The sequence below is a fragment of the Capsicum annuum genome, chromosome 5 (assembly GCF_002878395.1).
Source record: "Capsicum annuum cultivar UCD-10X-F1 chromosome 5, UCD10Xv1.1, whole genome shotgun sequence".
Lineage (NCBI taxonomy): Eukaryota > Viridiplantae > Streptophyta > Magnoliopsida > Solanales > Solanaceae > Capsicum > Capsicum annuum.
In genome coordinates, this window is record NC_061115.1 from 188,210,414 (window position 1) to 188,223,735 (window position 13,322).

Genomic DNA, 13,322 nt, shown 5'->3' on the forward strand with positions numbered 1-13,322 from the left:
GTATCCTCGGTCAACATGATGATACCGGTAAGAAGGAGAAAGCAATCTACTACTTGAGTAAAACGTTGATGCCATATGAGCCTCGTTACACTCTTGTAAAAAGGACGTGTTGTGCTTTGACCTAGACCGCACAAAATTTAAGGCATTATCTATCCTCATACATGACATATCTTATTTCCAGAATGGATCTGTTGAAGTATATATTTCAAAAATCCATGCCTACAGGAAAGTTAGCAAAGTGGAAAATATTGCTGAGTGAGTTCGACATTGTGTATGTAACTCAAAAGGCAATCAAGGGGCAATCCTTAGCAGACCATTTAGCAGATCATTTATCAGAGAATCCAGTTGATAATAAGTATGAGCCGCTTCAAATTTATTTCCCAGATGAGAGATTTTATTCATGGGAGAAGACATTGCAAAGATATACCCCGAATGGAAATTGTTCTTTAATGGAGCGGTCAACTTCAAAGAATCGAGAATCAGAGCAGTTTTGATGTCAAAAATAGGCCAGCACTATCCAACAGCTGCTAAGTTGAGCTTCCTGTGTACCAATAACATGGATGAATATGAGGCTTGCATCCTTGGTCTCAAGTTGACACTTGATATGGGTATTCATGATTTGTTAGTCATCGGCAACTCAGATTTGCTGATTCACCAGGTACGGGGGAATGGGCGGTAAGGAACTCCAAGATTACTCCTTATGCAGAGCTGGTACAGGATTTAAGTAGAAGATTCAAGGAAGTTTATTTCAAACATATCCCTAGGATACAAAATGAGTTTTCTAATTCTTTGGCTACTATATCCTCCATGATTCAACACCCAAATCAGAGTTAAGTTAATCCTTTGGAAATAAGCTTGAAGGAACAACCCACATATTATGCGTATGTCGAAAAGGAGCCTGACGGAAAGCCATGGTAATATGATATTGAAAGGTATTTAGAATCTGGAATATATCCTGAAGAGGCCAGCAACAATCAAAAAAAGAGAATTCGGCGTTTGGCAAAGAATTATTTTCTAAGTGGAGAAATCCTTTTTAGGAGGACTCCAGAATTAGGATTCTTAAGATGTGTTGATTCCGCGGAAGCTACAAAATTAATAAAGGAAGTACATGCCAGAGTCTACGGGCGCCATATGAATGGGTTTGCCTTTACTAGAAAGATCCTGAGAACTGGTTACTTCTAGATGACTATGGAAAAGGATTGTAGCAAGTATGTACAGAAGTGCCTGAAATGCCAGATATACGGAGATTTGATTTGGATGCCTCCTTACGAGCTTTATGTAATGAGTTCACCTTGGACTTTTGTATCTTGGGGTATGGATGTTATCAAACCAATAGATCCACCGGCATTAAATGGGCATAGATTCATTTTGATTGCTATTGATTACTTTACTAAGTAGATCAAAGATGCTTCATATAGAGCTATCACCAAGAAGGTGGTCGCATATTTTGTCAAGAATAACTTGATTTGCCGATTTGGATTGCCAGAATCGATCATTACTGATAATGGGGCTAACTTGAACAATCGCTTGGTGAATGAGATTTGTGATCAATTCAAGATTATTCATGTCAACTCAACCATCGTCCATAGATAAATGGAGTCGTGGAAGCCACCAATAAGAACATTAAGAAGATCTTGAGGAAGATCGTCGAAAAGGATAGATCATGGCATGAGATATTGCCTTATGCTATGCTAGGGTATCGCATAACAGTTCGAACCTCAACTGGGGCAACCCCTTATCTACTTGTTTATGGGAATGAAGTTGTGATACCCGTCGAGGTTGAAATACCCTCCTTAAGGATTATTCAGGAAGCCAAATTAAGTAACAAAGAGTGGGTTCGCGCTCGCTATGAACAACTCATGCTGATTGATGAGAAAAGAATGGTTATCGTGTGTTATAGTCAGTTGTATCAATACAGGATGATCCGTGCCTTCAAAAAGAAAGTAAGAGCTCGAATATTTAAAGTTGGGCAATTGGTCCTCAAACGCATATTTCCTCACCAAGAAGTGTACAAAGGCAAGTTTTCTCCAAATTGGCAAAGACCATACATAATTCGCAAGGTATTATCTGGAGGAGCCCTGATTATATCTGAGATGGATGGTCAAGAGTGGACCAAACCAATCAATTCCGATGTGGTAAAGAGATACTATATTTGAAGAATGTCTTAGTTTTATTTCCTTGGTTTATTTGTAATCACCTTTATGATAGTATTTGTTTCATGATATGTCATTGCTTTGAATTCCTTTCCTTTTATATAGAAATACGTTTTACCTGAATTTACAAGAAAGGGAACATAGGCAGTATATGTTGGCTTCGGTCAATCCCTTAGGAGAATTTATCCTTTTCTTTTATGTATAAACTACGTGATGACCTAAATTCCTAAGAAAGGGATACGTAGGCGGCCTATGTCGGCTTCAGTCAACCCATCAGATTTTCTATATATCCTTAGCATACTCCTGAACTACATTTGACCTGATTCTTGCATCAACGGGATACGTAGGCGCCCCAATGACTCGGTCATATAACCCCAGAAAATGGAAAGTGGGGCAGAATTTTTGAGAAGTAATCTCAAAAATTCACAAAAGAAACATCATCATCCAAAAGAAGATGAAGACCCGCGAAGACTGTAGATCCTTTCAAGTCAAGATCATCTCCAATAGTATTAAACTAGGGTAGAAATTTTGAGGAGACCCTCAAAATTTCCACTAATATATTGGAATACATTTCAAATCACCCAGCACCAGAGTTCAAAGTCAAGTTTTGGAAATCACTAGCTGCGATCAAGTCTAGGTAGACTAAATCTTCGGCTATGACAGAACTTCTGGTAGAAACACTCATTGATGATGGTGTATCCCTAGATTTTGTCCATCAAATGTCAGATATAGTCAGAACCAAGAGGAAGACATTCGTTGAGCTAGTACATGACATAACTGGCAGAGATTTTCTAAAGCTTTTACGAAATATTTTGAAACTAATTTCTAAAAATTAGACTACTTTCGAAAATCTTTACAAATATTTTTACTTAGTGATTTCCTAGGTATCTATTAGAACGGGGAATCAAGGTGACACCCTAATATGATGGAGCACTCGAAAGATGGCGAGGAACGAACCAAGGATCTATGGAGGTCAACACAAAGTAGTTTCACTCAAAACTAATTATTTTTCTGTGGATGCAGGGATCAATACACAAAATGGAAATCTTTTTTCAAAAATCCCTAAGCAAGTTGGGAGCCACGCCAAAGGATATAATGCTCAAGAATGGTATTTTTGGGTATTCCCAAAGACGGGTTTGATACCTATTTATCAAAGACCTTTTGAATTGTCTATCTCATCTCTTAAAACCATGAAAGACAAACAAAGTCGCCTTATCTTCTTTATAAATATTATATTTAGAACTGTTCTAAAAAATAGTCGCTAGCAAAAGCAACTTTGTGTCTACTAAATATTTATCTTGAATGCAGGTATAGTCAAAGGAGACGACCTTATAAGGCCACAATCAAAGCATTGCTCAAGAGAAGAAAGAGCAAAAAAATTCATCCCCAAATTTGACATGAGGTGACGCAAAAGGTACAAAGCAAAAAAAGTAGACAAATGGACTTAGGTGAAACCGTTTTTAATGCCAAGAGGGCCATTTCATCTCATTCCATTGCCAAGAGGTCCATTGCATATAATTTCATCGCCAAAAGGTTCGTTGCATTTAAGTATCTGATGACACGCGAGATAGCATACATTGGTGTTGAGGATATCATCAGCATTTAAATATCTGATGACATCCAAGATAGAATATGCTAGCGTCGAGGATATCATTAGCATTAAATATCTGATGACACGTGAGATAGCATACACTGGTGTCAAGGATATCATCAACATTAAGTATCTGATGACATACGAGATAGCATATACTGGCGTCGAGGATATCATCAACATTAAATATCTATTGACACGCGAGATAGCATACGCTGGCGTCGAGGATATCATTAGTATTTAATATTTGTTGACATACGAGATAGCATATGTTGGCGTCATGGATATCATCAGCATTAAATATCTGATGACACGAGAGATAGCATACGCTAGCGTCGAGGATATTATCAACATTAAGTATCTGATGACATGCAAGATAGCATATGCTGGTGTCAAGGATATCATTAGCATTAAATATATGATGACATGCGAGATAGCATATGTTGGCGTCAAGGATATCATTAGCATTAAATATCTGCTGTCACGCGAGATAGCATACGTTGGCGTCAAGGATATTATTAGCATTAAATATATATTGACACGCGAGATAGCATATGCTGGTGTCGAGGATATCATCAGCTATCATCAGCATTAAATATTTGTTGACATGCGAGATAGCATACACTTGTGTCGAGGATATCATCAGCATCTAATATCTGCTGACACGCGAGATAGCATACGCTAGCGTCGAGGATATCATTAGCATTTAACATATGTTGACACACGAAGATAGAATACTCTGGAATTGAGGATATCTCATTATTTAATGTATCAACATCTGAATGCATCAAAAGCATGTGACTCAAAAAGATGTTTTTAAGTCGTTATCTGAAGACGGATGACATATGAGATTTCCTAGAAATTGATAAATTGAGGATCATCTATAAGTCATATTATTTGAAATAGGATAGTGTGCAAGATCACCTATGAGTTGATATTCTATAGTTCATCCATAATTCACAACAACATCCTAACTGAATAGTGTCCAAGGTTACCCGAAGATCGATAGTTTGAAGGTTATCCATAAGTCACAACTAAATCCTTACCAAAGAATATACGAGATTATCAAATTGATAAGTCCAAGGATTCTCTATAAACCACGTTATATCCAAGATTGATTATGTGTAGGATTACCCAAAGACTATAAATTTGAGAGATATCTATAAGTTATATTGTACCCAAGGTCGGATGATGTGCAGGAATACCTGAGAGCTAGCAATTGAAGGGATATCTGTAAGCCATATCTTATCCAAGATTGAAAAATATGCAGGATCACCTAAAACCGAGAAATCCAAAGGATATCTATAAGTCGCCTCGTATCCAACATTAAATAATGTGTAAGATTATCCAAAGATTGATAATTCAAGGGAAATCTATAAGTCGTATCGATACAAAAGATGCACAAGATTTACTTGAGGTCACCTACAAAGATTCATCATCAATAACCAAAGAAGTTATCATTCCATAAACAACCATAATTATAGGTGACCAAAAGGGTTTTCGCATCAGCATAAGATTACACGGTTGTAGGGACCGTCTTGCATAAAGCGTCATCGGCGTCCAAAAGAGACAACCCACTTTGAAGACATATTCAAATGACAAATGAGCTAACTATGTAACAACTAAGAGAGTTGTTGTGTCTGTTATTGCAAGTTATTTCTTTTTTGATAGGTACATGAGAGGATGACTTCTCTTTTTAGGAAACAACTCACGTGAAGATATGGTAAAAACTATATACCCTTTTGTGAATTGTATTTAGTACTAACGACTTTTGTTTGAGATATTGTCGAGAGCATCGAGAGGATGAAATCACGGGTGCGAATGACTCCAAAAAGGATGCATCACAATATGGAACTCTTTCTTAGCAACAAAACGAGACATAGTTTAGAGAGGGATGTCAAACTCTTTGGACGCGAGCTAAAGGATGATCACTACCACCATCCAACTACGCCCCTGTTAGAAGGCCTGTGGGTATTTTAGGATATTCTGGTTTCAGCTTCACCTTTGGGATATTTCTAAACTCATACCTAGGGTAATTTTTTTTTTTTTAAATCTGGATGACAACACACCAAGAGTTTTGAAAATTTTGTACAAGTAAATTCTTACCTATGGATGTGAAGATCTCCATGTTCATGGTTAAGAGGTTACAAGCCTTTTTTTGCAACTTGTCACTTATCCCAACCCAAAGATTGTCTGAATTAAAGACTATCTTTTCTACCGATTGAGTCAAACTACAAGCAATCTGATTTCCTGAGTCTTGGCGATATGTAGGTTGGGCTCTATATAGAAAACTCGACTACATTCCAACCTCCCCCAAAATTCTTTTATTTTTCATCTTTTCAGTTTCATCAAAACTCCAAAATCGAGATAGCTTGTAAATTTTTAAAAATCGTGCTTTAAATCAAGCTTTATGAACTACAAGTGGCCTGAATTCTCATATAACCTAAGATATAGAGGAAACATGATACCAAGGTCCGGTCATGACTCCAAAACTAGTGCAAAAAACAATCTCTTTCAGAAACAAAATTGTGGACGGACAAAAATTAGAAATGTCAAACTCCCTTTGCGCAGGGTTACTTGCATCCACCCTACTCAAATATACGGGGAAGTTGTTGACACCTAATCTTTGCTCTCCACAACTAAATTTAATTTTGAGTTTCTTTGATTTTAAATAAAATTAAAATATTTATTTTGTCTGAAAAAAATGTTTCAAAGTATTTATTTAGAAAAATTTTCTATTTTTAAATAACGATTATATATTGTTGTATTCAATTATATGAAAATCATATAATTTTATAACTTAAATATTTATTTTACGAAATATCAGATTTTAATCAAAGAATTATCTTAAAAATCAATTCAAAAGGTTAAAATCACATTTGAAGTATAATTTGTTCTAAAAATGGTTTATTTTTTAAAAAATATGTGTTTAATTTTATGAAATCAAAAAACTCGGGATTAAATCGATTGTTAATTTGTTTCAAACACTGTTTCAATTTAGATAAACTATTAAATTGGACTTTAATTGAAAGTGATTTGGCCATAATTACAATGTAATTGGTCAATTAATTTTTAATTAGTCTAAAATTTAAATCCAATTTTCTAAATTCTAATGGTTAGGCTAATTTAATAAATAACCTAAATTTGTAAACCCCCTAATCTAATTGGGGTTATTTTAGATAACCCCAATTTCAGCCCACTCCATAACAAAACCAACCTTTTTGATCCCAAATTAACCCAACAGCAACAAACAAATAGTCAGCAGCCTATCAGCCTTAAATCAACCCAGCCACCCAATTGACCCGTCCAAAAAACAACCCAACCCAATTCCTCTCTCCTCCTTCTTCAACATGACGTATAACAACAGCAATGCAAAATAATTAGCGTATAATACCAATAATGTCAGGTTCCACAATAATTCAGCAAACATCAACGACCAATGGTTTAGTCCAAAGCCAAACCGTGACCCCTGAGACGAAACCACGTAGAAACAGCGAACAACAACATACAGTGACAACCCAAATCCAAATCTGGCAAAACACCACCAACGTCAACCCGACCTGGCAAACCCAAATCTGACCCGATTCAATGACCATCGCAACAGCTCAGCAAGATTCCTTGAATTTGAATTTTCAAATTCGTACCAAATTGTACAATACAGCTCATCCACTTATCCTCTTCCTAAAATGCCTTTTCAATTTCTTGTCCCACATTGGTGGAAATGGAATTGGGTTCCCAAAATTCATCTATAAATAACTTATTTGGGAGCAAAAACAACCAAGTCTTGAGAGGTAAAAAAATCCTTTGAGCAGTATAGTTATTTATTTTAGTAAAAGATTTTTTCATAAAATTGGTCGGCCAATCGAGGTTTTCAAGTTGACGGTGATGTTTTTTGGTGGTGGTTGATTCCGAAAAAACTTGTAGTTTTGTTTTGCTACCTTGGAAAAGGTAAACGTGCCTCTCCCTTTTAATTTTTATCATCAATTTCTTCTTCATATCTTTCTCCGTAGCAATACTTGTTTAGTAGAAATTGTGAATGAGGCTGGGATTGTTTGCTGTAGAGGCTTTGATGGCCATAGAATTTTCTTATCATGACTATCTTTATGTTGTTATTTCGATTGAAGTTGCTACGCATTTTCTTTCATGTTGATTCTTATTTTACCTTCATGTTGTAATGTTTTAGGTTATTTTGGACATATAACTCAAAAGATATCTTGTTATTGTAGACACCTAATTTTGTCTATCCTCGCTATCGCTTCTACTTATTTTTACCTTATTTTACCGTGTACCCTCAACCATGTAATAATACCTCCACAAAATGACAAAAATAACAACCCCTAGCTAAGTTTATCTTATCCTAAAAACCTACCCAATCAAAAATACATACACAGATGACTTGGGGGGAGGAGGCTCTTGAATCTTTTGCATTTTGGGTTCCCAACAGATGCACACAAATCTGGCGCATACACACATTGAGAGAGAAATCGAGAATAAAGTGGGTTTGAGAGATTGGTCATCTTTCTTTGGAATTCTGGCAAAATCTCACCGAAATTGGTTTTCAACTCTCCGTTTCAATCGGTTCAGTCCTAGAATCCAAAATCCCCTTGTTTCCTCAGATTTCTACGTAGACATGGTAGTAAAACACTAAGATTCAATGAAAACATAAACCAACAGTGGATTTTTATGTAAATTAGCCCTATTTTTAATGCATTTTTGTGATAGTTTCACGTATGGGTTGTGTTTTGCTGCATTTCTTGATTTGGGTTAATCATTCTTCATTACTGTTTTGAAATTTGGGGTCCCATTTGTCTCGATCTATTCATTGTGATTAGTTTCAGGCTCAATTTCTCGATTATCGAGTTGGATTCTGGATCGTAGTTGTGGTATTCTTCAAGGCTGATTCGGGGTTCTTCGGCACACAGATTTGACTTTTTGATTGACTGATATTTGAAATAAAATCATCATTGAGGTCCATTTATACTCTTTTCCTCTTTTATTTCATTGTTGATAGAATATGATGTATTGCATGGAATTTTGTGTGTTGTTTGATCTTGATTGGCAATGAATTGCTATTTTGATATTGACTTGTTGCTTAATTTTGTTGAAAAGAGATTGTGGATTTTTGAAAAATAGAAATTGTGAATTATGGAAATTTGGTGTTAAAAGAAAATTTGGGGCGGAATTGAGAAGTTGATAAAAAAAACAAGTGTTAATTTATTTTTGATTCATTGATGTTGATGAATTCGGTAGTATCATGATAAGACCGTCAAAGGTGTAGGAAAATAGTAGGCTTGTGTAGAAAAATTTAGAACTCATGGATTGTTGAATGTTGAAAATGTGTGTTGAATGGCTTGGTTTTATGGTTTTTGGATCAAATGTATCATTTGGCCGGGGAATGCCCCGAGGTATTTGTGTTTATTCATTGGGGAATGCCCTGAGGCATTTTGTACTCGGAGGACATTCGTGACGAAGGCCCGAGGCATCGAGTAAAGCATTGAATCATAGTTTAGGACTAGTGTAGGTTAGCATAGGTTTACATTTTTGCATTTTTTATTTCAGGTTATAATAATTGGACTGAACATTATATTTTTGGATTTATTTTGTTTGTTTGTTTGATAGGTTGTTTTTGTGTGGTTTATACATTCATAGTGTCAAGTTAGTCGATATGATCCACCAGGCGATCATGGTCAAATCATCGGATCGAGGGGTGCTTAACACCTTTTCCTCGGTCAATAAAATTCCTTAGCTGGAATATCTGTTCACAAACCAGTTTAAAGAGTTAAATTGTTTTGGAAAAGATATCCATGGGTGACTTGGCATACCCGATTTATGCCAAGTGGTGACTCTGAATTAAAAACGTAAACAATTCTTTTTTGAAATGAACTTTCATCTTTTATCACTTTAATAACAAAAACCCTTTCAAACTTTAATATAATCTTTTGGTTGAAAAGGGGGTGTGACAGCTCTGGCGACTCTACTGGGGACTTTTCAGAATTCGAGCTTATTTTGGAGTTGTATCGGCTTTGTTTGGCATTACGAGTGAATAAACATTGTTTGTGATTATTGTTTGTGTTTTTGTTATCACTGTTGTGCATTTTTGTGCTCTTTGTTTATAGTTTTTCTCTATGTGTTACCGCTTTATATCTGGCATCATGTGCATAACCCGAGTCATTCTTTCTACAACAAGTCCGTAGTACACGTGTGTACACAATCTATACTTGAGTCACCCTTATTTTAGGGGGGGAGCCATTGGGATATATGGAATAGGTGGCCAGCTAAAGCAAGCCACTATCGACCATACACTCCCCCGAACAGGCTTGTTAGTAAACCCCAGCGTAGGTCAGCCTTCAGGTCATACTTATCTGCATCATTTTGGGACCTAGCAGGACCCACTTGGTCCTTCGTAGGTGACTCACTTCTAAAGCATACCTACGTGCTAAATGTTACATCTTTGAGGGTAATGTGGTCATTTGACGGACTGATTCGGGGAAAGCATGTGTTAGAAGTAAAGTGTGTAGACAAGAAAGTGTTGAAAAAGAGAGAAAAAGAAAAGGTGATCCAAAAAGTGTGTTTTGTAGTTTGTTTAGAGTTCTTTATGGCTTTCGTTTTTCACAATTTAAAAATCCAAAAAGATTTTCTTTATCCTTTTTTGCACTCATTTTCCAAAAAAAAAAAGACATAAAAAAGATTTTCCTTTGTCTTCTTTAGCAAGCATTCACAATTCAAAAACTTCAAAAAGATTTTTTATGATAAGTGGGTTTTTATAAAAGAAAATTCAAAAAGATGGTAGAAATTTTATACATTCCAAATACCAAAAAGATTCTTCTTTCATTGTTGTTGGTGTCTATTTTATTTGAAGTGTCTAATTACAAAAACCAAAAAGTTTTTGTTTGTTTGTCTTAGTTGTGTCCCTCATGTCGTAGTTTGGTCTGTCTGTTATTACTTAATTATCCAATCTGGATGAACTATGCATACCTGATTCTCGTCCCTAGGGGCGAGATATGTAGGCAACCCTAGGAGGATCCGGTAATCTTTATTTTTGTCTTTGTCTTAGCCTTAGCCTAGGTCTTTTTCCTTATAATTTAGTGTTGTTAGCAAGTCTTAGACAAGTAGGCTGATTTTATTTAGTGATACTGTTCGGCGAATTGGAGTCATAAAGCGGTCTGTCCCTTCGACATATGTCCGCATGAAGGTCCCAAGGGTTGGGAATCTTTTGCGCTTATCAAATTTTTTGAGGTAATGTCTTATGTGTCATTGCAGGATGGATCTGTCCACAAAGTCTAAAGTCTAGATGGTTGGCAAGGTGCCTAAAAAGTTAATCAAGTGGTGGGGAACGTTCAACTATGTTGACCGGCAAGAGCTAATTAAAATATTAGGTGATCTTACGAAACTTCTGCATATCTCGCCCCGGCCAGATCTGATAGATGTTATATTGACCTTTTGGGATCCTAGTAATTTGGTGTTTAGGTTCGAAAAGTGTGAGATGATGCCTACTTTGGTAGAAATATCCGGTCTGCTCCATTTGTCTTATATTGATAAAAACATGATCCGAGCTCGGAACCACTCGGGCAATAGGTTTATGCAAGGTTGTGGGTTGAAGAGAAACAACAGGCATTTGGGCTGTCTGAATCAATCATGGATTTCCTTGGATTTTTTATTCACGAGATTCGGGTCTTTGGAAGTTTTTGACATCTTTTGGGATGAATTTTATATGACTAAGCAGAAGTGGGAGAGAAAGCATCTTGAAGTCTTCACCCTCGCCTTGTTAGGAACACTAGTGTTTCCATAAAAAAAGATGTGTTAATACACGTTTACAATCTGTGGTGATGGCTCTATTTCATAAGGATCCAAAGGACAAGGTCGCTAAGCAAAAGGACAAGGTCACTAAGAAAAAGGACAAGGTCGGGGTTACTATCGTACCCATTATCTTAATAGAAATATATAAGGATTTAACCGAGGTGAAGGGGGGGATGAGATTTTTGGAGGGCAGTAACCTGATATTGCAACTGTGGATGATGAAGCATTTGCATACGCCTTTCTTAGTTAGACCGGACGTGATTGATCATTGCATGCCCAATCGAGTGAAAGCCATGGACCTCAGGATGTGCTTGGATAAATTGTCACGACCTATGGGAGTCGATGCTTGGATTGAGTTTCTCGAGTCACGGACTGAGGATAATATTTTGTGGACCTGTTTATGGATTCGTCCAAAAGTAATCTTGTTGGGTTGTCAGATGCAACTCCTTCTGGTTATGTTAGGGCTTAATTACACCAGACCATACACTCCTTCTAGGGTAATGCGATAGTTGGGTAGGTCACAGGATGTGCCACTAGTAGTGGATCTTTTAAAGCATGTTGAGTACTTCAAGGACCAAGCCTTAGGCGATAGAAAATACGAGCATTTCTGGAATCATGCAACAAAGCTAGGAGTGGATACTTTCAAAGAAAGTGTAGATAATCTGGGGTACACCCAAAGATATGAGATCTGGCTACAAACCATACCTCGGGGTATTAGTAGGCCACTGCCATTGCAACTTAGAGGAATAATACATTATGAATGCATTGTCGATGACAGTCAGGATGAAAGTTCGGGGGCTAAAGTGGAGACACTGAGAGTTCAGTTATTAGATTTTCTTAAGACTGTAGAAAGGTGTCAGAATAATCTCTCTAGGTGCACTCTCCATGAGGCGGGGGATACGAGCTAGAAACTTCTTCCCAAATATTAAGGTGTCTTTGCAGGATATGCTACAGATTTTGAATGGGAGAAAGAGAACTTTACAGACAGGTCCATCTCAACCAGGGTCATCCCACAGCACACCAATTTGAAGGAGTAACTCTTATCTTTTATTTAGTTTGAGTCCTTTATTTTTTTGTCCTTGTATTGTTGTGTCTTTGTTCAGTCGGGGTCAAGTTTGTTTTAAACGTTAAGAGTTTTTACTAGGAGTATTACGGATGTTATCTTATGGGTCAAGAATGTTGTTTAGTCTTTGTTGATCAATTTTTAAGCTTTCTTAAATTCAAAGTTTGTTTTAGTTGTCTCTTTTATGAAATGTAGTGAAGTTGCGGAATTGTTTCCTTTTGTGTGTTCTTCATTAAAAATAATAATAATAATAATAAAAATAAAAAATCTTTAAAAAAAATCTTCAACTTTGCGGTGTTTATGCATGCATTGCCCGAACTACGCAATATTTGATTCATGTACAACATGATACATAGGCAACCTACTTTTGGGTTTGATCTAATCACTTTGTTTCGTTATTTTTCATTATTTTTCCTCTTTTAAAGAAAAGCAAAAGACATAAAGAATGATAAAACAAAGGTAGATAGCGAGAGAAGAAAAGAAAGAAAGGATGATGAGACAAGAAAGGGAAAGAACAGAGACTGATACAAAAAAAAAGTGAAGATGAAAAGCAGAAAGAACGAGGTGTGATAATGTAATGGGGAAATCGGGATGATGTTAAAATGGCCTTATTACCCTTAAAGGCTGGTAGAAATATGCATAAACCTAGGATATATACAATGTGATTTTTATGCTTGTTACCTTACCTAATCCTAACAGGTTTTGTCTTTGATGAGCA

At 36.4% G+C, this 13,322-nt stretch overlaps 1 protein-coding gene across 1 annotated transcript; it reads left to right on the plus strand.

Annotated features, from left to right (window-relative positions):
* Positions 1 to 400: 400 nt before the first annotated feature.
* On the plus strand, positions 401 to 2,156 carry LOC124898581. The gene is made up of 3 exons (XM_047412220.1): positions 401 to 658; positions 1,399 to 1,530; positions 1,590 to 2,156. Exons 1-3 carry the CDS (start codon positions 401 to 403, stop codon positions 2,154 to 2,156), a joined length of 957 nt encoding a protein of 318 aa, XP_047268176.1.
* The last annotated feature ends 11,166 nt before the right edge of the window (positions 2,157 to 13,322 follow it).

Bases quoted from the DNA above. Each gene is read 5' to 3' on its own strand.
- LOC124898581 (XM_047412220.1), top strand. From the start codon at position 401: ATGGGAGAAGACATTGCAAAGATATACCCCGAATGGAAATTGTTCTTT. The intron at 659-1,398 runs GTACGGGGGAAT...TTTACTAAGTAG, and splicing joins CAGATTTGCTGATTCACCAG to ATCAAAGATGCTTCATATAG. The intron at 1,531-1,589 runs GTGAATGAGATT...CATCGTCCATAG, and splicing joins CTAACTTGAACAATCGCTTG to ATAAATGGAGTCGTGGAAGC.